The 27,318-nt window shown below is 38.8% G+C and overlaps 1 protein-coding gene across 10 annotated transcripts in view; it reads left to right on the forward strand.

The window, feature by feature from the left end:
* Fam126b (family with sequence similarity 126, member B) overlaps positions 1–27,318 on the forward strand; it is an 80,839-nt gene that overhangs the window by 29,831 nt on the left and 23,690 nt on the right. For 7 of the 10 annotated variants that reach the window (XM_005373224.2, XM_005373218.2, XM_005373225.2 and 4 more), the window contains exons 2-5: positions 3,746–3,842; positions 18,090–18,165; positions 19,478–19,579; positions 25,996–26,175. In XM_005373224.2, the coding sequence (XP_005373281.1) occupies positions 18,115–18,165; positions 19,478–19,579; positions 25,996–26,175 (333 nt within the window). In that variant the 5' untranslated portion in view covers positions 3,746–3,842; positions 18,090–18,114. Of the gene's footprint in view, positions 1–3,745; positions 3,843–7,351; positions 7,465–18,089; positions 18,166–19,477; positions 19,580–20,396; positions 20,453–22,436; positions 23,954–25,995; positions 26,176–27,318 lie in introns of those variants that run through there. The other 3 variants (XM_005373223.2, XM_005373226.2, XM_005373227.2) reach the window with 3 other exon arrangements.

The following is a 27,318-nucleotide window of genomic DNA, read 5'->3' on the forward strand; positions in this document are numbered from 1 at the left end:
TGTTTCTCTGTGTCATGATAGATCTCAATTGAGCGGCGGTGGCTGGCCTAAGGGCCAGCACGCAACAGCGCTCACTGCCGCATGGCTCCCCATGCACGGGGGGCCCTCCCTCTGGGGGCCTACGAGGCAGGAAGCTAGCCAGCCAGAAGACTGGCGCTCCCCACCCATGGCTCCCTGTGCGCCGGAAGTCCTCCTTCCGGGGAACTACGAGGCCGGTAGTGAGCCGCCGGTCCAAAGACTGGCGCTCCCCGCCCGAGGCTCCCTGTGCACTGGGGGCCCACCCTCCGGGAGCTACGAGGCAGGAAGCTAGCCAGCCGGAAGACCGACGCTCCCCACCCGTGGCTCCCTGTGCGCCGGAAGCCCTCCTTCCGGGGAACTCAATATTTAGATCTTTGATGATCCATTTTAACTTTAGTGCATGGTGATAGACATGCGTCTAGTTTTAGTCCTCGGCATATGGAGAGCCAGTTTTTCCAGTACCATTTCTTAAAGAGGCTATCTTTCTTCCAGTGAACATGTTTGGCCCTTTTGTTAAAGATAAGGTGGCTGAGTGTGTTTATAGCTGTGTCTGCGTCTTCTAATCTGTTCCTTTGATCCTCAGGTCTGTTTTTTGTGCCAGTACCATGCTGTTTTTATTACAGTAGCTTTGTACTATAATTTCCAGTCAGGGTTTGTGATGCCTCCAGCCTTTCCTTTGTTGCCCGAGATTGTTTTTGCTATTCTAGGTCTCTTCTGGTTCCAGATCAATTTTAGGACTGTTTTTTCTAGACCTGTGAGGTATACTAATGGTATTTTGATTGGGATTGCATTGAATCTGTATAACAATTTTGGGAGTATGGCCGTTTTCACGATGTTGGTTCTTCTTATCCATGAGCAAGGAGTGTCTGTTTTCTGAAATCCTCTTCCATCTCTTTTTTCAGAGTACTAAAATTTTAATTGTATAGATCTTTTACTTCATTAGCTTGATTCCTAAGTATTTCATCTTTTTAGATGCTATTGTGAAAGGTGTAGTTTCCCTAATTTCTCTCTCAGCATGTTTGTTGTTTGTGTACAGGAATGCTGTTGATTTTTGAGTGTTGACTTTGTATCCAGCTATGCTGCTGACTTTGGTTATTAAATCTACAAGTCTTTTGGTGGAGTTTTTGGGGTCTTCTATGTAGACTATCATGTCATTTGAGAATAATGATAATTTCACATCTTGCTTCTGTTAGTCCTTTTCAAGGGCCCTCCCATCATGCAAACCCTACTCCTAAAATAAACCTCTCATGTAAAAGCCAAGTATAGAAGAGATAAAGTTATTGCTGTGTCTAGAGTAGAGGGTCTTGACACTTGTTCAGTCTAAAGAATATTAAAGCCGTGACAATGCTAATGTAATTTTTTGTTTGTTTTTTGAAATAAGATCTCACTGTGTAGTTCAGGCTGGCCTTAAACTTGTGGCAATCCTCCTGTCTCAGCCTCCTGAGCACTAGGATTGTAGGAGCACCAAGCCTGGCCTGATACTTAACTCCAAGACAATTTATTGCATATTCTTTGTCAGAAAGTACTTCTCATTAATAAATATATTTTAAAGGATTAACTTTGGAGAAGGTTACATTTTAAGATTGCAGTTCTTTTGAATCAAAAGAGTTAGAGCATAATGTGTGTGGTAGATGTATATATAAGCCTGTATTTTACAATAAGTCTCTGTGTTTCACCTTTTAAAAGAGAGTTCTCTCTGAACAAGAAATGGAATCTTTATGCCAGGTGTGGTGGCACACACCTATAATCTTAGCACTCAGGAGGCTGAGGCAAGAGGATTGATGTGAGTTTGAGACCAGCCAAGGCTGCATAGTGAGTTCAAGACCAGCCTGAACCACAAAGTGAGACCCTGTCTCAAAAAACAAAAACAAAAAAGGAAGAATAAGAACACAAAATGGAATGTTTTGGCTCTAGCAGTTCAAATAATAGTGTCTCAGTAAAAATACGATAATTTTTCAGTTAGGTTAATCATTCAAAATGACTCTGTAGCCTTTGATACTATTTGTTTGGTTTTATATTGCATATTTTAAAAAAGATTTTATTTTGCCTAGTGCTGAGTATCAAGCCCAAGACTTTCACATATGCTAAGTATACACCCTACACTGAGCTGTATTTCTGTCCTTGCATGTTAAAGTTTGAATGAAGACTTGGTATTGTGCTTGTGTGCCTGAGGGAGATCACTGTGACGTGTTTCAATAGTCATGGAATTTTTGTCTAGAAGAGATACAGTTTTGTAGATTTCTCAAGTGAAGGCTGCAAACTGTGTGTGCGTGTGTGTGTGTGTGTGTATCTTTTTTAACATACTCATACACATGTAAAATTTAAGCTACCAAGGGCCTTACAGATAATTAATGGTAAATTTCAAACTAAAATTCAGACTTTCTGTCTCTTTTTTATCTGTTGAATTATTTATTTATTTTTTGTCTTTTTGAGACAGGGTCTCGCTATGCAGTTCAGGCTAGCCATGAGCTCACTTTGTAGCCCAGGCTGGTCTTGAACTTGCAGGGATCCTCCTACCTCAGCCTCCCAAGTACTGGGATAAGGCGTGCACCATCATGCCTGGCATGTCTCTTTTCTAAATTTAGATTTGAGAAAGGTATACAAATATGCTAGTTATTATAGACCTTTTTAAAATTCATGATTATTTTTTGATTAGATGAACAGTGTTATAAATATATTGTCAAAAGTGTTCTTTCTCATATAAAAATTTTTTAAAAATCAGGCCTCCAAAATTCAAAAAATCATCCAAAAATGGGCATTTGTGATTAGTACACACTCTCAGATGAAAAAATACAAATGGCATATAAATACATGAAAAAATGTTCAACATTATTGATCATTCGAGAAATGCAAATTAAAACAACACTGAGATACCATCTCACTCCAGAAAGAATGGCTATCATTAAAAAATCAACCAATAACAAATGCTGGCAGGGAGCTGTGGGGAGAAAAGAACCTTTCTCCACTGTTGGTGGGAGTGTAGACTGGTGCAACCACTGTGAAAATCAGTGTGGAGATTCCTCAAAAAAGTAGGGTTAGCGGTCCCATTTGACCCAGCTGTTCCCCGTCTGGGTATTTTCCCAGAAGAATTTAAAACATCATACCACAGTGATATATGTGCACCCATGTTTATAGCAGCACAATTTGTCATAGCTAAATCTTGGAAACAACCTAAATACCCATCCACTGAGGATTGGATAAAAACGACATATTTGTATAGAATAGAGTACTACTTAGCTATAAAGAAAGATAAACTAGAGGCTTTGATAGGTAAATGGATGCAACTAGAGACGATACTCATAAGTGAAATAAACCAGGCACAGATGTATAAACATCGTATTGTCTTAAGAACCTGAAAGAGTAAATAAGATACAAAAGATACAACAGATATTGTGAAAGGGAAAGAAACTGCTCACAAGGAAAGAACAACTAGGATAAGGGAAGGGAGAAAAGAAGGAGGGTAAAAAAAAAGTATGCACAAGATAGCTAAGGTAATTGTACTGCTAATTTCTGTTCATTGAAAGGAACAGTTAGTGGTTATATTGTCTGACCAATTTTGCATGCTTTTATCTGGTAGTCTGAACAACTACTTCAAAGATAACAATATATAGTATAACCATTGTTATTTTCCTGTCATCTTTTTTTGAAATTCTGTATCATTTTTATTGTTTTTTGTCTTTAAAGTGTTCTTTGTATTACATCCTTCTTTTCATTTTTATTTTTATAGATCTGGAAAATATTTAACTCTCAACAAATGAATTCTTCACTTGAACTCTGCTGCATTCCTGTGCCACCTCCTCCTTTAGAAAACTGATCTTAAACAGGTACAATTATGATTTTTAACTTTATAAATTTCCCTTGTGGTTAGATGTTAGTGTTTTTGGTAGTGCTTGGAGACTTCATTTGTTATGCAGTTTTACCTGGAAAGATCATATTCATCTGTCTGTCTGTCCATCCGTACATATCTCTTTTGGTATGTGTACGTGAACATTCAGGGTTATGTGTGTGTATGGGTATGTGTTTTGTCTTTTTGAGACAGGGTTTTGCTATGCAGTTCAGGCTGGCCTTGAACTCACTTTGTAGCCCTGGTTGGCTTCTAACTCATGGCAATCCTTGTGCCTCAGCCTCCCGAGTGCTGGGATTACAGGTGTGCACTACCATGCGTAGCTGTTTGTGTGTGTGTTGTTTGTTTATTTAGTCTTTTTTGGGGTTTTTTTGTGGGGGGGTTCTGGTATCAGGAGTCGAACTCACGATCTTATGCTTGCCAGGCAGGCGCTGTGCCACTGAGCTAAATCCCCAGCCCCTGTTTATTTAGTCTTTCTGAGGCAGGGTTTCACTATGAAGTTCAGGCTGGCCTTGAACTCACTTTGTAGTACAGGCTGTCTTGAAACTCTCAGCAGTCCTCCTGCCTCAGCCTCCCAAGTGCTGAGATTACAGGTGTATGCCACCATGCCTGGCTGTGTGTGTGTTTTCAAATGGAGTCTTGCTATGTAGCCTCAGCTGGCCTCAGACCCCCCTTGCCTTAGCCTCCTGAGTGCTGGGATTGTCGGCCTGCACCATTGTGCCCAGCAAATCATATCTTAATTATTGTCCTTGAAATCTATATTTGAAAGTATTTCTTTTACTAGTTATGTTCTTAAAAATTTGTTGTCTGAATTTACTTTTACTGAATTATTGATCTTATTCAGCCTGATTACATTATCTGGCTGCCTCTATTTTTTGGGTTGTGTGTTTTTGAGACAGGGTCTCACTATGTAGTTCAGGCTGGCCTTGAACTCACTTTGTAGTCCAGGCTGGTCTCGAACTCTGAACAATCCTCTTGCCTCAGCCTCCTGAGTGCTGGGATTACAGGCGTGCACCACCACGCCCAGCTATCTGGCTGCATCTAAATCTGTAACATCCAATAGCACTTTTGTGACCATAGCTCTCTTTTTATGTTGGCTGTCCAGCATGGGAGTCCAGCTTCCTGTAGCTGCTGCCAGGCGCTTCACATGTGGGTAGGACAGCCAGGGAGTTGGATGCTTAGATTTTATTTCTTCAAAAAAAAACCTGGCTTCCCTTTCTACTGTTTATTTTTAATGTACATTATCTATAAAACTCAAAGAAAAATACCCATCCCCAAATCCACTGTTGCTGTATCCCAAGACCCTCCACAAACCCACTGAAAAACATCTGGTGCCAAGGCAGGTGGCAGTGAGCTGGGCAGCGGCAGGGGTGACTGTCACACCCTCCTGCCCAGGAAGAGCCTAGCAGAGGTTCAGAAGTGGGGCAGGGCAAGGTTGCTGGAGCCTCACACTGCAGGTTGCAGTGACAAATAAGTCAGCAGATGCAGAGAGCTGGGCCGTAGCACATGAGAAGTGGTCTCACAGAAGTGTTCTAGGAAGTCACCAGAATGGCCGCAGGCTAGGACAGACTAATACTGTTGGTGTCACCCGTGCTGGCTGAAACTCCCACTGGATGCAGATGTGACTTTGCCATCATCAAACCTAGCAGATCTATCATGTGGGTGTGGGTGTGAAGGTTGCAAAGTCATACTTTGACAAAGGACTTAAAAATGTGCAGCTTGTGCTGGGGATGAGAACTCACTTCAAATCCAGCCTGTATCTTCTTTCCTGCCTTCGCCTGCCTTGTATCAGTTTGCTGTGAAGGAGGGATTTGGTCAGAGCTACAGCAGGTTTGGGGACAGGTATTTTCTTTTCTTTTGGTTTTATATATTTTGTACATTAAGAATAAGTAGAAGAAGGGGCTGGGGATTTAGCTCAGCGGCAAAGCGCCTGCCTGGCAAGCACAAGGTCGTGAGTTCAGTTCCCGGTACCAGAGAAAAACGAAAAAAAAAAAGAATAAGTAGAAGAATAGCCTGGGGAATGTATTCCTTGACCCACTTCCTGTGGGGAATAATGAACTCGGTGGGTTGATCTCTTCAGTGTAGCTGATCCTGCGTGAAGCATTCTCTGTAGGAGCAGAAGTGTTCTCCAGGGTAACTGGCTTGAGGCTGTCAGGCATTAGGATCCTGCTGGAAAGGGGAAGGGGCACAGGGTGAATCTGCTTATAAAGTAAAAGTAGCAGGGCCTCCTCCTTTGCAGTCTTTGTCTTCTCCTGACTGGAGGGAAATAATACAAATTTTATTTTAGTTAATTTAAGTATCCACATATGTCTAGTAGTTACTGCATAAGACAGTGGAGCTTTAACTTTTCCTCAGGAATTTGGTCTTTATCATAACAGCCTGTCACAATTTAAATTTGACATAGACTGAAATGCCTCCATAGCTGTTGACTGAGTTTGAAATTTTGCAGTAACAAAACCATTGAGCCAGACATACTGGCGCATACCTGTGATTCCAGCTGCTTAAAAGACGGAGCTAGAGGAGGATTGATCACAACCAGAGTTGTAGTAGTTCAAGGCTACTCTGGGCAAGGTAGTGAAACCCTGCCTCAAAATAAAAAATAAAAAAGACTGGAGATGCATGTTTATCCCATAATTTTGATGCCCTATATACCCTCGAGACCACCTGTCATGGTTTGTTTTGCTCTTTGTTTTATCATTAGCATTTTACTCAATACCTAGCATGTAACTGATAGCTAATAATTGAATGATTAATTTCTGTACTAACCTCTGCAGTAAAAATGCCTCCCAAATTGTCTAAAAAATTAAATAATTGTATTTATAAAGTAATACTGGTGGCTAACATCTATAGAGGACTACTGTTGTCCCCATCATTTTTCTAAGAACTTACGTGTGTTTATTTAATCTTTTAAAATAAGTGTTCATCTCTGGGGCATGGTGGCACATGCCTATAATCTCAGCACTGAGGAGCCTGAAGCAGGAAGATCACTGTGAGTTCAAGGCCAGCCTAGACTGCATAGCAAGATTTTGTCTCAAGAAATAGATTGATTAATTAATTAATTAATTAAAATAAAATAAAATAGACTTTGCCAATACAACAAGCACTTACATTACCCCATTTTATAAGTGAGGTTTTGGAAGTCTCTGAGTATTTAAGTGTCTTTCCAAAAGATACAGTTTGTAGGTCATGGGGCTACAGTCCATACGATTTGACCTTGTTACACCATATCGCCACTTATATTCTGATTCTGTGTGAAGTGACAGTCCCTGAAAAAAATGGGTGCCAACCGTCAGCTGAGACACAGTTCCTAATCTATAAACAGTGGAGGGCTTAGCGTACTTGGACAGTGGCTGTGAGTTGGCTCCCTGTCAAGTGATTCTGCCCTTCTTCGGGCCATGTTCCAAGAGCTTATTTTATTCATTATGTTGTCATTAAGCAGCCAACAAAGGATACATTCCTATGGTCATAAAGGAGATGGATCATTTTCTGTGATAGCCTCTCCATTCTTCACTCTGGAAGGGAGACAGTTTGTATCTGGACTGAGCTGCATGCTGGAATACCAGCTTCATTTCTTGCTTTTAAATACAGTCTTCACGTAGCAGGTGATGGAATGGATGTACAGTAGAACAGAAGAAGTGATCTTCAGAATTCTGTATTGTCTGGTTAGACAAAGTGCTTTATTGCATGTTCTGTTGTTACCTCCAGATACTAAAAGATACTGAGCCTAACTAGGAAGTACATTTCTAAAATTTATCTATAACTAGTACTATGCTATTTTTCAAATACTTTTAGGATTTTAGTAACTTATTATAGGAAATTGAAGCCTAAAGAGTTATTTTGTCTGAGGACATAAGCGGTAAGATGTGGTTCATTCATTCAGCAAACCAAAGAACCAATTGCCAATCCAGGTGCTGTAGTATGCCTGTTTGCTTGGACTGCATAGGGGGACCAACACAGAGGTAGGCGTTGTTCTTCTGGCACCTACAGTTAGATAGGGAGATGGACAACCAATAAGTAATGAGCTCTGATAAACAAGTCACAAAATCCAAAGTTCTAGCAAGGAGAGGCAGGCTTTGTTTTGGCATGAAAAAGGACTAAGGAAGGGAAAGGGGGCTGCTGTTTATGTTTAGCTAAGGTGATTGGGAGAGGGTAACTGAGACTTCAAAGATCAGAAGGAGCAGGACAGGGTTTCAGGCTGGAACACACAGCTTTCTTGAGGCAGAGGTGCGTGTGACACTGTAGAGAGACAGGAGAGGGTGGCCAGAGACAGAAGGCTGAGTGGAGAGAGGTGAGAGCCAGGGGCAGATTACACAGTGCTTTGTCTAACAGTAGATTTGTTTTTTGGTTTGGATTTTTTTTAGTTATTCTTTTTTTAGTCCTTTTGAGGCAATTTTTTCCAGTTCAGGATGGCCGTGAACTCATAGCAATCCTCCTGCCTCAGCCTCTCTAATGGTGGGATTATAGTGTGCGCCACAGCATAGGTTTTGAAGTAGACATAGTTCATACCCCCTGCTCCTCCCCGTTTGGTAAGTAATACAGAGTGCAGCTGAATCCAGATACTCACACTATGGTTGAACCTATGGCATTAGGCAGGCTAGATAAGCACTCAACCACTGGACTCCATTCCAGGCAATAGGTGTTAAATTCAGGTCCATTGTCTACCACTGGAATTTGTGTAGGTCACTCAGCCTCTTTGTACTTTAATTTTCTTAACTGTTAGGCAAGAATAATAAGCTACTATACAGTACCATGAAAATTAATTATATACTATGGCAAAATCATGTTCACCTTGTGTAGTCATTAAAAACTAAGTACATAGTAACTGTATAAAGTAGGCACCATTGTTATCCTCAATTTTGAAATGAGAAAAAGAAGGCTTAGGGGTTTAGGTATAGCTCCTAAAAGGGGTAAGAGCATTTAAACACACTGGTCCCTGTAATCCCAGCACTCTGGGAGGCTGAGGCAAGGGAATTAAAACTAGCCCAGCCTGAGCAACTTAGCAAGATGCTATCTCAGAATAAAGAAATAATGGTCTGGGGACAGAGCTCAGTGCGCAAGCCCTGAGTTCAGTCTGTGTGCTGTGTGACTCAGTGGCCTCCAGCCTGCATGTAGCCCACACTGTTTCTGAATCCAGATTCTCTCAGCCTACGAGTGCTGAGATTACAGGCATGTGACACCTGAGTGTGGCTTTTATCTTAAAAATTTCAAACCTTGATCCTTCGGTTCACGAGTGTGATGATTGAGTGTTCATGCCATCTGCATGAGATGTGCCCCCCTCAAACCTTGTTATGACGTCAGCACATTACCCATCTGATATGAGAAAAAAAGAAAAGAAAAAAATTTTCAAGCCTTAACGAAGCAAGGAGGTTTTTAAAACACTAAAATTCTTTATGCTGTCTCTTTCAGTGTCCCTTTCAAACACTTCACAACACTTTGTGTATTAATGTTTTGGTGATAGATACCAGAATATCTTGATTCTTACTTTTTGTATTAATTTTATAAGTTTTATGCAGGTACTGTGTTAAAACTTTTATAATCAGTAGCCCTTCGGCATTTTTAATTTGTAGGGTTATGGCAGAGCTAATGCTGTAGTGACTTGTACTGTGTGTTTAATCTTCATACCATTGGGAAGGTTGTAGCTAGTTGGAAACGAGCTGCCAGTCCTTTCTCTGCCTTTTAGCTGTGTGAGCTCTTCAAAGGGTGAGCTTTATTACCCGCGTGCTTGCCAAACTTCTGAGTGTCCTTCGCCTGTGATGGGACCGACTGCACCTGCTTCCCACTGCAGCCCTTGCTGCGCACACCCTGTGCTCCAAGGCACTTGGGTTGTCTTTCAGATCCTACAATTTTCTGTGTTTTTCTCTTCCCTTTAACTCTTACTTCCCAATATCTCAGCCTAAGCATTATCTCAGAGAAGCCTTTTTTGATTCCTTCGTCATCTTTTGGTCCCTTTGTTTTGTGCTTTTGTGTGCTTTTCTTTCTAATCTTCTATCTCTTCGGGTATGATCTCGGGTATTACAACCACACACACACAAAAAAAAGAACAAAAAAAATGCGTCTGCTACATCCTTGTAAAGGGAAAATCCAAGAGGAAGAGATAACAATCACAAATATATATGCAACAAACACCAGTGCACCCAGCTATATAAAACAAATATTAATGGGCATGAAAAATCGAATAAGCACTAATATAGTCGTATTGGGGGATTTCAATACCGCACTGTCAAAAAAAGACAGATCAACTAGACAAAAAAAATCAACAATGAAATAATAGAACTTAACCAAACTTTTGAAGAAGTGGACTTAGTAGATGTCTATAGAGTGTTCCACCCTACAACACCAAGAATACACATTCTTCTCAGCTGCACACAGGACATTCTCCAAAATAGACCACATACTAACCCATAAAACATGCTTGAATAAATGCAAACAAAGGAAGTGAAATTTTCCCATGCATATTATCAGACCATAGTGCAATGAAATAGGAAATCAATGGCAAAGGAAACTGCAAAAACTTTATAAACACATGGAAATTAAATAGCACCCTCCTGAACAACCAGTAGGTTGCAGATGAAATTAAAGAAGAAATTAGACAGTTTCTACAATTAAATGACAGTGACGGTATAACATACCAGAATTTATGGGACACAATGGAAGCAGTCCTAAGAGGGAAATTTATAGCAGTGAATACCCATATCAGGAAAGTAGAGCAAGTACAAATAAACAACCTAATGTTGAACCTCAAACTTTTAGAAAAAGAAGAGCAGACTAAACCAAAAGCTCATAGGAGGGAAGAAGTTATAAAGGTAAGAGCAGAAATTAATGTATTGGAGACTAAAAAAAAATACAAAGACTCAATGAATCAGAGTTGGTTCTTTGAAAAATTAAATAAAATTAAAAACCCATAGCCAGTCTTATAAAAAAGGAAAGAAAAGACCCAAATCCACGCAATTAGGAATGAAAAGGGTGAAGTCACAGCGGACCCTGAAGAGATTCAGATCATCCATACCTACTTTGAAAACTTGTATTCTAATAAGATGGAAAATGTAGTAGAAATGAAGAGATTCCTAGATGCATATGAATTACCAAAGTTGAATGAAGAAGTTGTAAAAATCCTAAATAAAACAGTATCAATCAATGAAATTGAAAATGTAATTATAAAAATCTACCAACAAAGAAAAGCCCAGGCCATGAGGGATTCACTGCTGAATTCTTTTTTTTTTTTTTTTTTTTTTTGGTTTTTCTCCGGTACCGGGAACCGAACTCACGACCTTGCGCTTGCCAGGCAGGCGCTTTGCCACTGAGCTAAATCCCCAGCCCCTCACTGCTGAATTCTGTAAGAAATTTAGAGAAGACTTAATACCAATACTTATCAAACTCTTTAATAAAATTGAAAGGGAAGCAGTACTCTCAGATTCATTCCTGGAAGCAAGCATTCCTCTGATACCAAAACCAGAGAATGACCCAACCAAGAAAGAGAACTACATGCCAATCTCCCTAGTGAACATAGATGCAGAAATCCTCAATAAGGTACTGGCAAACAGAATACAGCAAGTCATAAAGATGATTAGGTACAATGACCAAGTGGGATTCATACCAGGGATGAAGGGATGGCTCAACAATCACAAATCAATAAGTGTAATACAGGGGCTGGGGATTTAGGTCAGCGGCACAGCACCTGCCTGGCAAGTGCAAGGTCATGAGTTTGATTCCCGGTACCAGAAAAAAATAAAATAAGTAAGTAAGTAAGTAAGTAAGTAAATAAATAAATAAATAAATAAATGGATGAATGAATGAATGTAATACACCATATTAATAGAGCCAAGAAGTAAAACCATATGATCATCTCAATAAATGCAGAAGTTTTTGACAAAGTCCAGCACCCATTCATGATAAAAACCCTACAGAAATTGGAATAGATAGTCTTTATCTCAATCTTAAGAAAAGCCATCTATGATAAACCAATAGCCAGCATCATACTAAATGGACAAAAACTGAAAGCTTTCTCTCTACAATCAGGAACAAGATAAGAATGTCCGCTGTCTCCACTCTTATTCGTCATAGTCCTGGAAACCTTAGTTAGACAAGAGAAAGAAGTAAAAGGAATAATGATAGGAAAGAAATGAAATTACGCTATTTCCAGATGACATGATGCTCTAATAGAAACCCCCTAAGACTCTACTAAAAAACTGCTAGATTTAATAAGCAAATTCAGTGGTGAAGCTGAATACAAAGTTAACACTAAAAAATCAATAGCATTCTTACACATGAGTAACAAACTCACTGAGAGAGATTAGGGAAACACCACCTTTCACAATAGCATCCAGAAAAATGAAATACTTTGGAAACAGTCTAATGAAGGATGTAAAAGACTTCTATATTGAAAACTACAGTACTCTGAAAAAGGAGATTGAAGCAGGTATCAAAAATTGGAAAGAAGCCGGGCGTGCAGCCTGTAATCCCAGCACTCGGGAGGCTGAGGCAGGAGGATCGTCGTGAGTTCAAGACCAGTCTGGGCTACAAAGTGAGCTTAAGGCCAGCCTGAACTGCATAGTGAGACCCTGTCTCAAAAAGACCAAAAAAAAAAAAAAAAATTGGAAAGCTATCCCCTGTTCCTGGATAGGAAGAACCAATGTAGTGAAAATGGCCATAGTTCCAAAACTCATACAGATTTAATGCACTTCCAATCAAAATTCCAACAGCATATCTCAGAGAGTTAGAGAAAACAATCCTAAAGTTCATTTGGAAGCGGAAGAGACCTACAATAGCAAAGGCAATTCTGAGCAACAAATGCAAGACAAGGGGGTATCACAATCCCTCCTTGAAATTATACTACAAAGCTACTGGGGCTGGGGATTTAGCTCAGCAGCAAAGCACTTGCCTGGCAAGCGCAAGGTCGTGAGTTCGGTTCCCGGTACTGGAGAAAAACCAAAAACAACAACAAAAACAAAAAAAAACAAAAAAATACAAAGCTACTGTGATTAAAAGCAACATGGTACTGGCAAAACAAAACAAAACAAAACAAAAAAAACCAGACCTGAACATCAGTGGAACAGACTAGGAGATGCAGAAACAACTCCAGACATATTCAGCCACCTTATGTTTGACAAAGGGGCCAAAAACATACACTGGAAGAAAGATAGCATCTTTAATAAGTGGCACTTGAAAAACTGGCCCTGCACATGTCAGAGATTAAAATTGGATCCGTATTTTCACCATGCACTAAACTAAATTCAAAATGGATCATAGATCTGAATATTAAGACAGAAACATTAAATCCACTGGAAGATAGGATAGGTAAAGCTCTTAAAGACATTGGTGTAGGCAAAAACTTTATGACTAAAACCCCGAACATACAGGAATTATCACAAAGAATCAACTGGGATCTCATAGTATTAAAAAGCTTTTGCACAAGAAGAGAAACTACCAACAGTGAAGAGACAACCCACAATGTGGGAAAAAGTATTTGCCGGATGTTCCTCAGACAAAGGTTTGCTATCAACATCATATAAAGATCTCAGATCTCCTAAATTCAAAGACCCAATCCAAAAATGTGCATCAGAGATGAATATACACTTTTCAGATGAAAAAATATAAACAGCAAATAAATATATGAAAAAATGTTCAGTATCATCATTCGAGAGATGCAAATTAAAACAACACTGAGATTCCATCTTACCTCAGAAAAAATGTCAATCATCAAGAAATCAACCAATAACAAAGCTGGAGGGGCTGTGGAGAAAAGGGAACTCTTCTCCACTGTTACTGGAATATAGACCGTACAGCCATTGTGGAAATCAGTGTGGAGATTCCTCAAAAAATTAGGATTGAAGGTCCCATTTGACCCAGGTATTCCGCTTCTAGGAATCTTCCCAGAAGAATTAAAGAGATCATACCACAGAGATATATGTGCACCCATGTTTATAGCAGCACAATTTGTCATAGCCAGATCTTGGAAACAAGCCAAATGCCCATCAACTGAGGAATGGATAAAAAAAATGTTGTCTTTTTATATAATGGAGTATTACTTTACATAATGGAGTATTACTCAGCCGTAAAGAAGGGTAAAGTGGAGACTTTTATAGGTAAATGGGTGCAACTGGAGACCATATTGATAAGTGAAATAAACCAGAGGCAAATGTGTAAACCATATTGTCTCCCTCATGTGAGAAGCTGAAAAAGTAAATGTGTTCCAAATGTACAATAAATATTGTAAAGTGGGAAGAAACTTCAAAAGGAAAGAGAAACTAGTTTAGAGCAAGTGGATAAAAGAAGGAAGGGAAAAGCAAAAGGAAAAGAAAAAATACATGTATAGGTGTATACAAAAGATAGTTATGCTGCTGATTTCTCTCAGTTCAATGAAGGAGTAGATTTGTGCTAATATTGTTGGACAGTTAAATGCTAGTATCTTGTACCCTGAGTAACTGATTTGAAGATAACAACATGCAATGTGTTGACCATTGTTACCCTCCCATCATATTGTTTTGGAATTTTGTCTTTTGTTTCTTTAAAATAACATTAAAAATAAAAAGAAAAAATGTGTCTGCTTTCCTGCACTGTACAAATACTTAATTAGAGCAGGTCTACATCTGGGTTTGTCTACCATTGCACTGCCCCCCTGTCATAGTGCCTGGCATAAGGTTGGTGCTTAAGAGGTATTTATGGAATGAAGCAAAGAATTTCTCACTGATTTCCTCCTTTGCTTTTTGGACAGCTCCCTAATTGGGTGCTGGGAAACATCCAAGGGTAGCTTCTTTTTCCTACCTAAACCTTGTTCAAAACTGGAAGTTATAAGATAGGGACTCATGCTTGTTATTTTGTCTTTTATTAGTTTTTATTTTTTGTTGTATTAGGGATTGAACCTAGAACCTCGCAGATACTAAACAAGTATTCTCCCACTGGTCTGCATCCTCAGGCCTTGTAATTTAAACCTTTTAATTGGGTATTACTTGCAGTAGTGCGCGCTAACCATATTTATGTCATGCAGTCTATTTTTAATAAGGAAGTTGAGGCTTAAAGAGCAGTTGATACCACTTCACTAATTTGTATTGGAAAGGAAAAAAGTACCTGAATAATTAGAATAAATTGAGGAACCTTAAAAAATGATTTCTTTATAAATTTAGCATTATAAATTTAGATGTACAGTTCTTTATTCTGTGAAGTTACTTTTTAAGAGTCTCATTTCTGAGCTGGGCGTGGTAGCGCACACCTGTAATCCCATCACTTGGGAGGCTGAGGCAGGAGGATCGTTGTGAGTTCAAGACCAGCCTGGGCTACAAAGTGAGCTCAAGGCCAGTCTGAACTCCATAACGAGACCCTGTCTCAAAAAGACAGAAAAAAAAAGTCTCATTTGTTTTGTAGTTCTGTTTTTTGTGGCTTTTAGATTTTATTTATTTTTTATTTTAAAGAGAGTAGTAAAAGGAAAAAAAAAAGAACAATAGCAGCATACCAACATCACAAACATAAACAAAACAAAGCAGGAACATTAAAAGTGATGCAGGGTTTCAAAACAAAATGATAAGAATTAGCAGTGGTTGTTGTATTATATATTGTTACCTTCAACTGTGTTGCTCAGATTACCAGATATAAGAATGAAAGATTGTTCAAACCATTAAAGAGAATAAAAAAAAATTATTAAATAATTAGAGATAATACAGAGTTTCGCTAGACAAGATAGTAGGAATTCACCAATGGTTATTCCATTGCATATTGTTGTCTTCAAATCAGTTGCTCAGATTACCAGATACAAGCATGCAAAATAGGTTAGAACATAAAAAGTTGTAAGCATTAACTGTTCTTTTCAATATACCATCAGACTTCAGCCGTACAGTTATCCCAGCTACTATATATGTGTATGTGTGTGTATGTATATATATATAGCCTTTCTTCTTTCTTTTTTTTGCGGGACAGGGGATCAAACTCACAACCTTGTGCTTGCCAGGCAGATGCTTATGCCACTGAGCTATAACCCCCAGCCCCTCTTCTTTCTTTTTTCTTATTTCCCTCATCCCAGTTGTTCCTTCCTTTGAGCAATTTCTTTCCCTTTCAAATCATCTATTGTACGTTTTGAGCTTTACTTAGATTCCTTCCTTTACTCAGATTCCTTCACTAGGGAGACAATACGATGTTTACACATGTGGGTCCGATTCATTTCACTTATGGGTATGGTCTCTAGTTGCATCCATTTACTATTTACTTTTTATTGTACTGGGGAGTGAATCCAAGGCCTTGGAAGAAAGATACATCTTTTTTTTTTTTAAATCAGATTTTACTGGTACATTTTAGATATACATAATGATCATATTCATCACAGGTAAGGTACATCTTGAGCCTTTTTCTTAAAAAGTAGTTTTTATTCTGAGCAGGGTATTACTAAGTTGCTTGGGCTAGGCTTGAACCTGAGTCATTTTGCCTCAGCTTCCCAGAGGGATTGCAAACATATTCCACTTTGCCCACTTAGGAGTTTTAAATTTGGGTGTCTATGTTTATCAATGGACTTTAGTGGATCTATAAACTTATTTTTACTATTTCTTGCAGAACATTTCAAATCAATATCACAGTAGAGCAGTGTAGTGTTGTTTGCATGCCAGCCACTTGTCTTCCACGGTTACCTGGGCATGGTCAGTGGTTCTTCCTCTGTCTGGGTGCTCTCCGAGCATTTATAACGTGTCAGCATCGCAGCAGGGCATTGGGAGGACACTTCACAGCAGTGCCTTGAAAACCCATTTGTCACTGTGTGTGAGCCACCAAAGCATCCCCTTCTTTTAAAGCATCATTTTACCAGCAATATTTTTAGTGTGTATCTCTAAAAAATCAGGTCTGTTTTTACCAACTATACCACCGTTATCAAATATAAAAATAAACTAGGATAATTCCTTACTTTAATATCATCAAATAACCAGTCACATTCAACTTTCTCCGGTTGTATTCTATTCATTTTAATTGTTTGAATCAGGTTCTCAATAAGGTTCATACTTGGTTTTGGTGTTATATATTTTTTTACATCTCTTCATCTGTGGTGTCTCTCTCTCTCTCTCTCTCATATCTTGTTTTGTGTTTGTGTGTGTGTGTGGTACTGGGGATCAAACTCATGACCTTGCTCTTGCCAGGCAGGCGCTTATGCCACTGAGCTATATCCCCAGCCCCCTCTCATATCTGGTAATTTACTTGAAGATATCCATCAGTCTGTCTTACCAGCATTTGTTATTTGAAAACAAGTGGCACGTTTTTCTCCTTTTCATAACCTTGTTCACATACCACTTGATGTAGTGCCTTATAGATACAGATCTAAAATTCTGGAATCAGAAAAAAGTAGAAAACTTCTTTGTATGTGTGTTGTAATTTAGAAGTCCAGTATGGAGTTGGACATGCTCTTCTGAAATACTACCTTTTCATTTCAGTTATTTTACAGATAGTTTAAAAATTGTTTTATCTTCTGAGTGTTAGAGAAAAATTTTTCTTACTTGAATAATAACACATCTTACTTTTTTTTTTTTTTTTTTTGGTTTTTCTCCAGTACCGGGAACCAAACTCACGACCTTGCACTTGCCAGGCAGGCGCTTTGCCGCTGAGCTAAATCCCCAGCCCCTACATCTTACTTTTTTGTTCAAAGCTACATAGACTGTTCTGAGAGACCTAATGGTTTAGTGAATATTTGCTTCCATGCTTTTTCATGTTTTATATAACTTTACTGGGAATTATAGCTTATATACCATTGTACAATTGGCACAGTTCGTATAGGGACATTTTTCCACCTTAGAAAATGTATGGAGCTATCTTTAAAGGTCTCACTTTGTGTAGTGCGTATATGTGGTTATCAGCTTGCTGAATTTTTGACTGTTGCTTTCTAGTTGATTATTTTTATCTCTTATAGTCTGTCATATCATTCTGATTTATAACTTACTCTGGTGGTGTAGGTTTTGTGTTTCTTTTGAACACTGTACAGTTTAATGTCACTCAGGATACTTTATTTGCCAATTTATAGTATACCTGTTGGGGAAAAATATGAAAGCACTAGGAAAATAGGTTTCAAATATATGGTACCATTAAGAATAGAACTTATTTCTGAAAATTTTTGTTACAATTGTACTTCAAACTTAAAGCAAGTCCTCTTATCTGAAGTAGGTACTGGATGAGTTCCTTTTTTGGTAAAAGGCACACATTGTTACCATTGGTAGTTTCTGTCATACAGTTCTGTTCCTGAGTTAAGTGCTGTTTTTTTAAATTTTAGACAGACAAATAGAAGGTAGAAGAAGATGCTGGGATCTGAACGTGGTGTCGTGGAAGAATGGTTATCAGAATTCAAGGTAAACTGGATCGGGGATACAAATACGTATGTTACTAATTCAGACAGTGAATATGTGTTATGTAGAAAAACAAATGTGCTATGCAATAGAAATGACAAGCTAAGAAATAATATGGTGTTGTCTCAGTTCATAAATTTAATTCACTCCATGATTCTGAGGAAAATGGCCATGTTTACATTCATGCAAAAAAGATGGCTATGAACTGGGCGTGGTGGTGACACCTGTGATCCCAGAACTTGGGGGGCAGAGGCAGGAGAGTTACTCCAGGAGTTCAAGGCCAGCCTGGATGAGATAGCAAGACCCTGTCTCAAAAAAAAAACCTCAAAAAATTATGATTGTAATTGTGCTTGTTGCCTGATGCAGCATTTTCTAACAAAAAAAAAGTTTTGCCAGGTGCTTCTGTTTATGAGCCAAACTGTTGGCAAACAAAAGCATTCGTGAACCAAGGTACTACTGTATCTCTAAAGGCACTAATTTGAATCAGGGCCAGAAAGGAATACATGTAACGCCTGAAAACAGTCGTTATAATTGATGAGGTAGTATTTAAATTTTAACATATATTCAGTAAAAAGCTAGGCTTCATAGCACACCTCTGTAGTGCAGCTACAGTGCTCCAGAGGCTGAGGCAAGAGGCTTGCCTGAGCCCAGGAGTTCAAGACCAACCTGAGCAATACAGTTTAGGAATACCCCCTCTCCAAATATGAAATGAGGGCGGGTTTGTGGTGCAGGCCTGTAATCCCAGCAGCAGCAGAGACTGAAAGTTCAAGGTCAGCCTGGGCTACAGAGTGAGTTTAAGGCCAGCCTGACCTGCATAGTGAGACCCTGGCCAAAGGAAAAAAAAAGGCAGGAAGGAAAGAAAAGGAAAGAGGGGAGGGGGACAGAGGGAGGGAAGGAAAGAAAGGATACAAATAACAAACCGTATTCAGCAGAAGGGAGCCTCCAAGCTTTTTATTTCAAGGTTGGGTTAGTTTAAGGTGGTCCATTTGAGCAAATCTGGGCATGAGGTGTTCTCTGATCATATTGCATGGCTAAATAGAAATTATTGTATAATATAGCATTCCAACTTAATCTGATTAACCCTCATGGTTATTTATTATATAATTATTTTTTCTTTCTCTTCAAGAGGCACTCTTGTAGGGGCTAGGGATTCAGCTCAGTAGCATTGCGCCTGTCTGGCAAGCGCAAGGTCGTGAGTTCGATTCCTGGTACCGGAAGAAAAACAAAAATAAACAAAGAGGCACTCATGTAAAATAAAGTCCCTCACTTGTTAGCTATTAAATTCACTTTTCCTTGCTGTGGTGGTTTCTTTTAGGCATTACCTGACACTCAGATCACCAATTATGCAGCAACTTTACACCGGAAGAAGACACTTGTGCCAGCTCTGTATAAGGTTATTCAGGATTCGAATAATGAGGTATGAAAATTGATAAAGAAAAAAAATGTCTACATAGTAGAATGAAGTATGTGTCCTAAAGCACAGAAATGTAAGTTTTGTAGTTTTCTGTCCTTGTGGATCTGGAGATTTTTCTTTCTGCTGTTCCATTCTGATAGTTGCTTTGGCTTTCCCCATTTCCTCCCTTTCCATATTTTAAAATGTTTTGATCAAGTTTTTTCCTCAAAAAAACAGTTTGATTTGATTCTTGATTTGAGTGACAGTCACATCATGATTATTTGTTTAATTTGAAACTTTTCCCTACTTCCTGTTGTGGAATGTTTCCCGCTCTGAAAGCCAAATTTTACTGTGTACTGATTCAGTTTTTTTTGTTGTTGTTTTTAATTAACTTACTTATATTTGGGGTTTTTTAAAGGCAGGATCTCACTATGTGACCTTTCTGCCTCAGCCTCCTGAGTGCTGGGATTACAGGTGTGCACCACCATGCCTGGCTAGTTTTTAAAATTGTAATATTGTGTACTTTTTTTTTTATAATATAGAGCCATGTATAATCACTCTAATCAGTGAAATCAATGGCATAAAATGATGCTACCAGTGAGGTTAAAGTGATCAGAAGAAGCACCTTTTTAGTAAACTAAAAATAATAGTTTCCTGTTATTCAACTTTATGATAGAAGGGAAAAATGTAGTTACTGAATTTATATATTAATTTATGCCAGATACACACATCTCTCCATTAACACAACAGAATGACATTCAGTTGTATCACCACCGGATTCATTTGTGCTTAAAATGAAAATGAAAGGGACACACAGGAAAGTAGCTTCTTATCTTCCCAGATACAGCCTCCAGGAGTGCCTCTGCTGTGTACCTGAGTGAGTTTGAAGAAGTTCAGGTAATCATCTCCTAACCAGCAGCCTAACCTAGAGTGCATCTTCCCTTTTGTCCTATCACTAAAAACTTGCTTATTGACCTCTTTCCTGTCTTTTCAGTGTGAACTAGCTTTCAGGCTATTTGTGGCAGAAATTACAGGACTCATTCGCTTTTCCTCTTGCAGCATATTTCTGAATGTTTTGTAACTGTAAGTGTAGGTCATGTTCATCATAAGCATAGCCTTCTTAGTCAGGATTACTCAGAGTTCCCTAAATAATGAGTGTGTATATTCCCTACCTCTTGTTTTGCCTTGTCTTAACATTTAAGCTTTGCTTATTAAAATTTGTTTTATGTTTTCCCTTTAGATTGTAAGCTCTTTAAGGGCAGTGATCATGTCGTGTACATTTGTTACTTCCTTAAGATCTAGTATTTGTAATATATATAATGAACATGGGCTGAGGTGGTGGAAGAGCACTTGCCCTGTGTATGTGAGGCCCTATTGTCATGAGATGGTCCCCAGCACCACCACAAAGAACAACAAACAAACAAAATGAAATATGAAAAGATGAAAAACTTTTCATTTTCATTAGGGCTCACTAGTATATAAAAAGTATCTTTCCTCTTTTTAATACTTTGAAAGCTATGATGATTTAATAGTTACTACTTCATTTTATGATACATCTTTTTTCTTTTCTTTTTCTTTTTCTTTTTTTTGGTCTTTTTGAGGCAGGGTTTCACTATGCAGTTCAGGCTGGCCGTAAACTTACTTTGTAGTCCAGGCTGGCCCCAAACTCCCAGCAATCCTTCTGCCTCAGCATCCCAAGTGCTGGGATTACAGGTGTACACCACCATGCCTGGCGATACATCATAATATTAATGTTGTGACCTTAGAGTCATGGCTAGAAATGGGAAAAACACAATCTGAGAGATCTGAGTTCAAGACCCAGCACTCATTGTAATCAAGTTGCCACAGGTCTGGGTTTGCATCCTTTGTCCTGTCAGTTCAAGAGGCTCTAAATATGTTTTCAGACTTTGGAAAAACAGAATGTAAGCTCTATAGAATCTTTAAAAAGTTTTGCACTTTTTATAGAAGGAGTCCCCTTTAGTCCTGATGTTGTTACATTCTGAAACAAGTGGTATATTACTTAGTTAATATGGTATTATTTCATAAAATGGTCGTGTGTCATATTTCATATGAATTGGGACTTGTGGTGATCTTACAATAATACTGTTTTAAAGACCATAAAAGTTATTAAGAATGTATATTTCATAGGAGTTTAATATTACATGTCTTAGTCAACCTGTGTTACAATTTCAGGTTAACCTGTAGACCAGCAGGCTTGCTTTATTTTTGCTTCTCCTTCTCCCAGAATCCTTGGTCACGCTAACAGGTCTACGTCCAGGGGTCCTCCAAACTGTTACCCTGTTTTTTCGTGATTGAGATATGACCCACCTCCCCTCTCAGTGTTGCTGAGTCTTTGGAGTTCATCATGACAGCATCCCCTCGCATGTGTTCTTAGCTCCTTTGCCCATTGTATTATCTACCCCATCAGTCTGTCTCAGTTCCCTTATTTCACATGAACTGCAGCAGGATGACCACACTGGGTGAAACCTCGCCGACCGTCCTCGCTTCATACCTGTGCCTGAGCAGCTGGACATGCCTCGAGAAACAAATGTGTTGTCTTCCTTCTTAAATTGAGTGCTACAAGCCTCAAAGGAACATTTACCGTATAGTCTTGTGGTCTCATCTTACTTGCTGGTACGCGGTCCTGCTGTTCATTTCAGACTTTCCCTGCCCATGTGCTTTTTGTCTGTTGCTGGTTTGGTACATGTGCAGTACACAGTGTTTACACCTCTTGTATGGGGCTAGTGCATGCACAGAGCACACCCCAGCTCCTTCCTTTCCACCCCTTACCCTTCTCTTCCTCCCTTCTGCCTCCATCTCTTACCCATTTGCCCCTCATTTTCAGCTTTTTTCTAAGTCATTAAAAAAACAAATCAGCTGAGGAGGTGCACACCTGTAATCTCTGCAGTCTAGGGGGCTGAGGCAGGAAGATCTCAAGCTTAAGACCAGCCTGGGGAACGGTTTAGTGACAAGGCCGGGGTTTAGTTCCCAGCGCTGTGAACAGAAACACTAGGACCTCCTTTCTACCACTCAGCCAGCATCTTGGCTCACAGTCTTTCCCTTCTTGCTGTGCAGTGGCTGAAGTGACAAACAGCCATATTCCAGTTGTTGAAAACTTTCCTTGGCCTGCGCCTTTCTGTCTCTATTCCCAGATGAACTCTGTAAGTCACTGCTTTCCTACAGCCTCGGTCTACTTGTGTCCATGTCTTCCACTCACTTCTTCCTCCAGCCTACTCCCTTAGGCTGAGGTCTTCATTCTTCTACCCCAGATACTCAGCATATTCTGTGGAGAGAATGTCTTTCAGTCATTACCATGTCAAAGCAGTGTTTGCTAAATTTGGGAAGGTGTCAGTTATTCTTAAGGTTTTTTTTTTTTTTTTCAATCTAAAGATAATTTTTTTAACATTTTGATGTGAGTGATTGTACCATTTAGGAGAGGGAGGCCAGAGTCATCGTGTTGAGAATATGAGACCATGGTGGCATGATACACATGCCTAGAATGTAAGGTTTTCTTTCATGAGTTTTATTTTTTAGTGGTATCTGAATGAAAGTTTCTAGATTTGCACCATGCCCAAATACCTCCCTTTAAAAAAATAACAGTATGGTGCACACTTGTAATCCCAGCACTTGGGAGGCTGAGACAAGAAGATCACTATGAGTTTGAGGCCAGCCTGAGCTACATAGAAAAAAAGAAGAAAAAATAGTGATAATTTTGGAAACTATTTCTTCACTGTGCCTAGTTATAGGATTCTATATTCCATTACCGTTTACTACTGAGAAAAAGGGATTAAGGTCTTTATAATGAAATTTACAGTAGTCGTATTGTGGCCCGTGAAATTTATTTATTTATTTTGTTTGTTTTTTTTCCGGTACCGGGAATCAAACTCAGGAGCTCACCCTTGCCAGGCAGGTGCTGTGCCACTGAGCTAAATCCCCAGCCCGCCCATGAAATTTAGAGAAGTCAATCTTTCATGAGTCTTTTACTGAAGAGTGTGGTTCTATCTATAGTGACAGGTCCCGAGAAGGAGGTGCCCACGGATGAATAGAAAAAGTAAAGAGAGACAAGAAAAACAAGAGAGGCAGAAGCCTGGGATCAGAGGGTTTACAACCTCTTGGACTGCAGCCCCGATTACCAATTACAATCACCTTTTATTGAGCCAGAATCAATAACGTAACTAGAACAAGTAGGCGGATAACAAACGTTTTAGTAATTAATGTGTTATCTTTTTCCAATTCTACCTCTTACGCTGATGGCAACAATGGGTGGGAGGTGGGCCTCCCACTCTCAGCACCATGCTTATTCAGTTCAGCTGGGGATCACAAGCCAACCATCAGTTAGAAATCCGTTACAGTCACAGTCCTTACCTCTCAGAAGAGGACAGTGAGTGTGAGTCCTAGGTATGTATTTTTAATGTATTTATGAAAATTGCCACAACCTTTAACTCCTCAGAAGAGCTGAGTAGTGCTGTGAGCATTTAAGGTAGATTCTAGCAGTTGACTATTTTCAAAAGCTTACGTTCACTGTTGGTGCTGAGTGGAGTATACTTTTTATAATTAGCCAACTGCCACCTCCATTCCATTTTAACAAATGTGGTAGAGTGGAAACACTTGACTTGATGTTACAATACCTGAATTTAGCATCCTCCTCTGCTACAGATTGTCTGACTGGCCTAGACTTCAGTAAGGAGAGAGCTGCAATAGTTTTTAAGTTTTAAACTACCCTGACAGTAATTTTACGTAAAGAACATAGTATTTACTCTATGTGTGTGTGTGTGAAGTTTTTTAAGCCTTAGATTGTTTTTCAAGAGCCACACTGAACTTATCTAAATGTTAACTGTATAATCAGCATAGTTTCGTGGAAGAGTGTTTTTCAAGAGCCACACTGAACTTACCTAATGTTAACTGTATAATCAGCATAGTTTCGTGGAGTTTTAATTTTACAGTTGTGAAAGTAGTGACTTTGTTCTAGAGTATTAGATTATTACAGACATATATACCTCCATTCAAGCAGATTTCTAAATGTGTTATTCTAGTCGTTTAGAAGTAAGCGTATGAATTCCATTATTCATTTTTTAAAGAGTTAGGGTTAAATTTTAAATTAAAAACATACTAGCCAGGCATGATGGCTGAGACAGAAAGAGCATGAATTTGAGGCCTGCCTGGACTGTATAGCCAGATCCTGTCAGAAAAAAGTATATACACATGTGTGCACACACACACACACTACTTTATACTTTCTGATTAGTTTTAGATAAGCATTTAAAAGTCACAGTTTTGTTCATTCTGCAGTTAAGCCAACAAAACCATTCAAATTGTCACTAATTGTAACTGTTCCTTTTAAGTTTTACATCTCTCATAATTTATTTTCTGTGATAGCATATGGACAATTAGCCAGTTAAACATTTTCTTTTTTTTTTTTTTTGGTACCAGGAATCAAACTCGCAACCTCATGCTTGCTAGGCAGGCGTTCTGCTGCTGAGCTATATATCCCTGGTGCGTGCCAGTTAAACATTGAAAACACTATTTCTTCATACTTTATTTCCTTTTGAAATCTTTCAAATAAATACAATTAGTGAAAATTTAAATGTTTTAAAATCCAAATATAATCAGTTTGTTTTACTGATACGTATTTAAAATATTAGCTAGAATTTTAGCCCAAATAGTATGTATTGCAAAATCTCTTCCCCTAATGAGTGGTATGTAGTTTGTTTAAATCATAGTCTCACTTGAAGATATGAAGTTTATTTCTAGCAAGAGCGATAGAAATTATTTTATTGTAGTGGAAACTGTTTAAAATGGATGATGGTGAGCTGAGTGTGGTAGTGCACCCCTGAAATCCCAACACTTGCAGGCTGAGGCAGGAGGATCTTGTGAGTTCGAGGCCAGCCTGGGCTACATAGTAAGTTCAAGACCAGCCTGAACTGCATAGTGAGACCCTGTCTCAAGAAAAAAAATGGATGATGGGCAGAGTTGCTAAGAACAGAAAGAGAAATATAAATGTAGATAATAAAAAGGCTAATTGTCTGCTTTGGTAGTACAGTATATTAAAAAACGTGATGTTATACGGACAAAAGTACTCTGTTAGTGGATTGGTCAGTTTAATATGTGGTCTCCAAGTGGAGATTTGGTTGAATTCTCAAACTGTGGAGAAATTAATATTAAGAATTTATTTTTGAACCAGGCGTGGTGGTGCACTCTTATAATCCCAGCACTTGGAAGGCTGAGGCAGGAGAATCATTGGAAGTTTGAGACTAGCCTGGGCCACAAAGTGAGCTCAAGGGCAGCCTGAACTATATAGCAAGACCCTGTCTCAAAAAGACAAAAACAAAACAAAAAAAAGAATTTATTTTTAAAATACTATACAGGTTATGTGTGCCTTTTAAAGAATACAATTACAGACCCCAAAAAGGAAATAACTGATGCACTTTTTTCCCTTTCAGCTCCTGGAGCCTGTCTGCCATCAGCTGTTTGAACTCTATCGTAGTTCTGAGGTTCGACTTAAGCGGTTCACACTGCAGTTCTTGCCAGAATTGATGTGGGTTTATTTGCGGCTTACAGTTAGCCGAGACAGACAGAGTAATGGTTGCATTGAAGCACTTCTGTTAGGAATTTACAATTTGGTAAGTTGAAAATAACAGTTTGAGAAATTTAAAACATTTTTTAAAGTCCCCTAAAATAACATGTAAGGACTGTTTAGAGAAAAATAGACTGCTGAATAATTTATTTGAACTAATTAAATTGAGTTCACAAGTAACAATAAGCATTTTAGAAAATAGATGAAACTATTATTGATGGGATTGTTAATATCTAAGGATCTATTTCTTTAGACATGTTTTGTTTTTTTTGATAATTTGTTTTTTAGTACCAGGAATCAAACTCAGGGCCTTGCACTTGCCAAGCAGGTGCTGTGCCCCTAAGCTACATCCCTAGCCCAAGACTTATTTCACAGTGTTTGACTAATATGAGGGCTGTGTAGGGCAGAGTTGAACATTGAAAATACAGACTTAGAAATGGTACCTGTTTTTAGGACACTTTTACTCTGCTGGAGAAGACATGCTTACAGATGACTAAATTGTACAAAGTTTGTGTGGAAAGAAGATTTCAGGGAGAAATTCAAATGTTAGCTGAAGTGGGCTGAGTGTGGTGGTACACGCCTATAATTCCAGTACTTGGGAGGTTGAGGCAGGAGGACTGTTCGAGGCCAGACTGGACTACAGAGTGAGACCTGGTCTCTAGAACGCCCCCCCAAAAAAAGGAGGAGGAAGAGGAGGAGGAAGAAGAAAAAAAAAATGTATATTAAAGTAACTGAATTTATGGCCCGCATTTGCTGGGCTTTACAAAGAGATTTTGTGTTGGCTGAAATTAGGAGTAGAATGGTAATTTTAGGTGATAATTTTAGGAGGAAGTAATCAAAGGCGAGAAAGTCAAATTGTTCTTGACAAAAGGAAATAATTATGTTTGAAGCACAGGATATATATGCAAGCTAGGGAAGATACTTCCTATCAGTTTTAGAGAGTGTTTTTGAAAGGAGGAGTTTAAGTTTTCCTTAATGGGAAAGTAATTAGAAAGTTTTGAGAGGAAAAAAAAACTACAGTGTATTAAGATAATGAAACTCTGGAATTAGAAGTTTCATTTAATCACCATTCTTATATTTGAAGTTAGTATATGTAACTGAGAAGAGTGGGGAAGCAGCTGTGGGATTTCTGCCTCTAAGGAGAGGTATATCAGTTAATGGGGAGAAGTCCAGTTGTACAAGTCTGAGC

Source organism: Chinchilla lanigera, unplaced genomic scaffold (genome assembly GCF_000276665.1).
Source record: "Chinchilla lanigera isolate Chin_1 unplaced genomic scaffold, ChiLan1.0 scaffold00002, whole genome shotgun sequence".
In the NCBI taxonomy this organism is placed as follows: domain Eukaryota; kingdom Metazoa; phylum Chordata; class Mammalia; order Rodentia; family Chinchillidae; genus Chinchilla; species Chinchilla lanigera.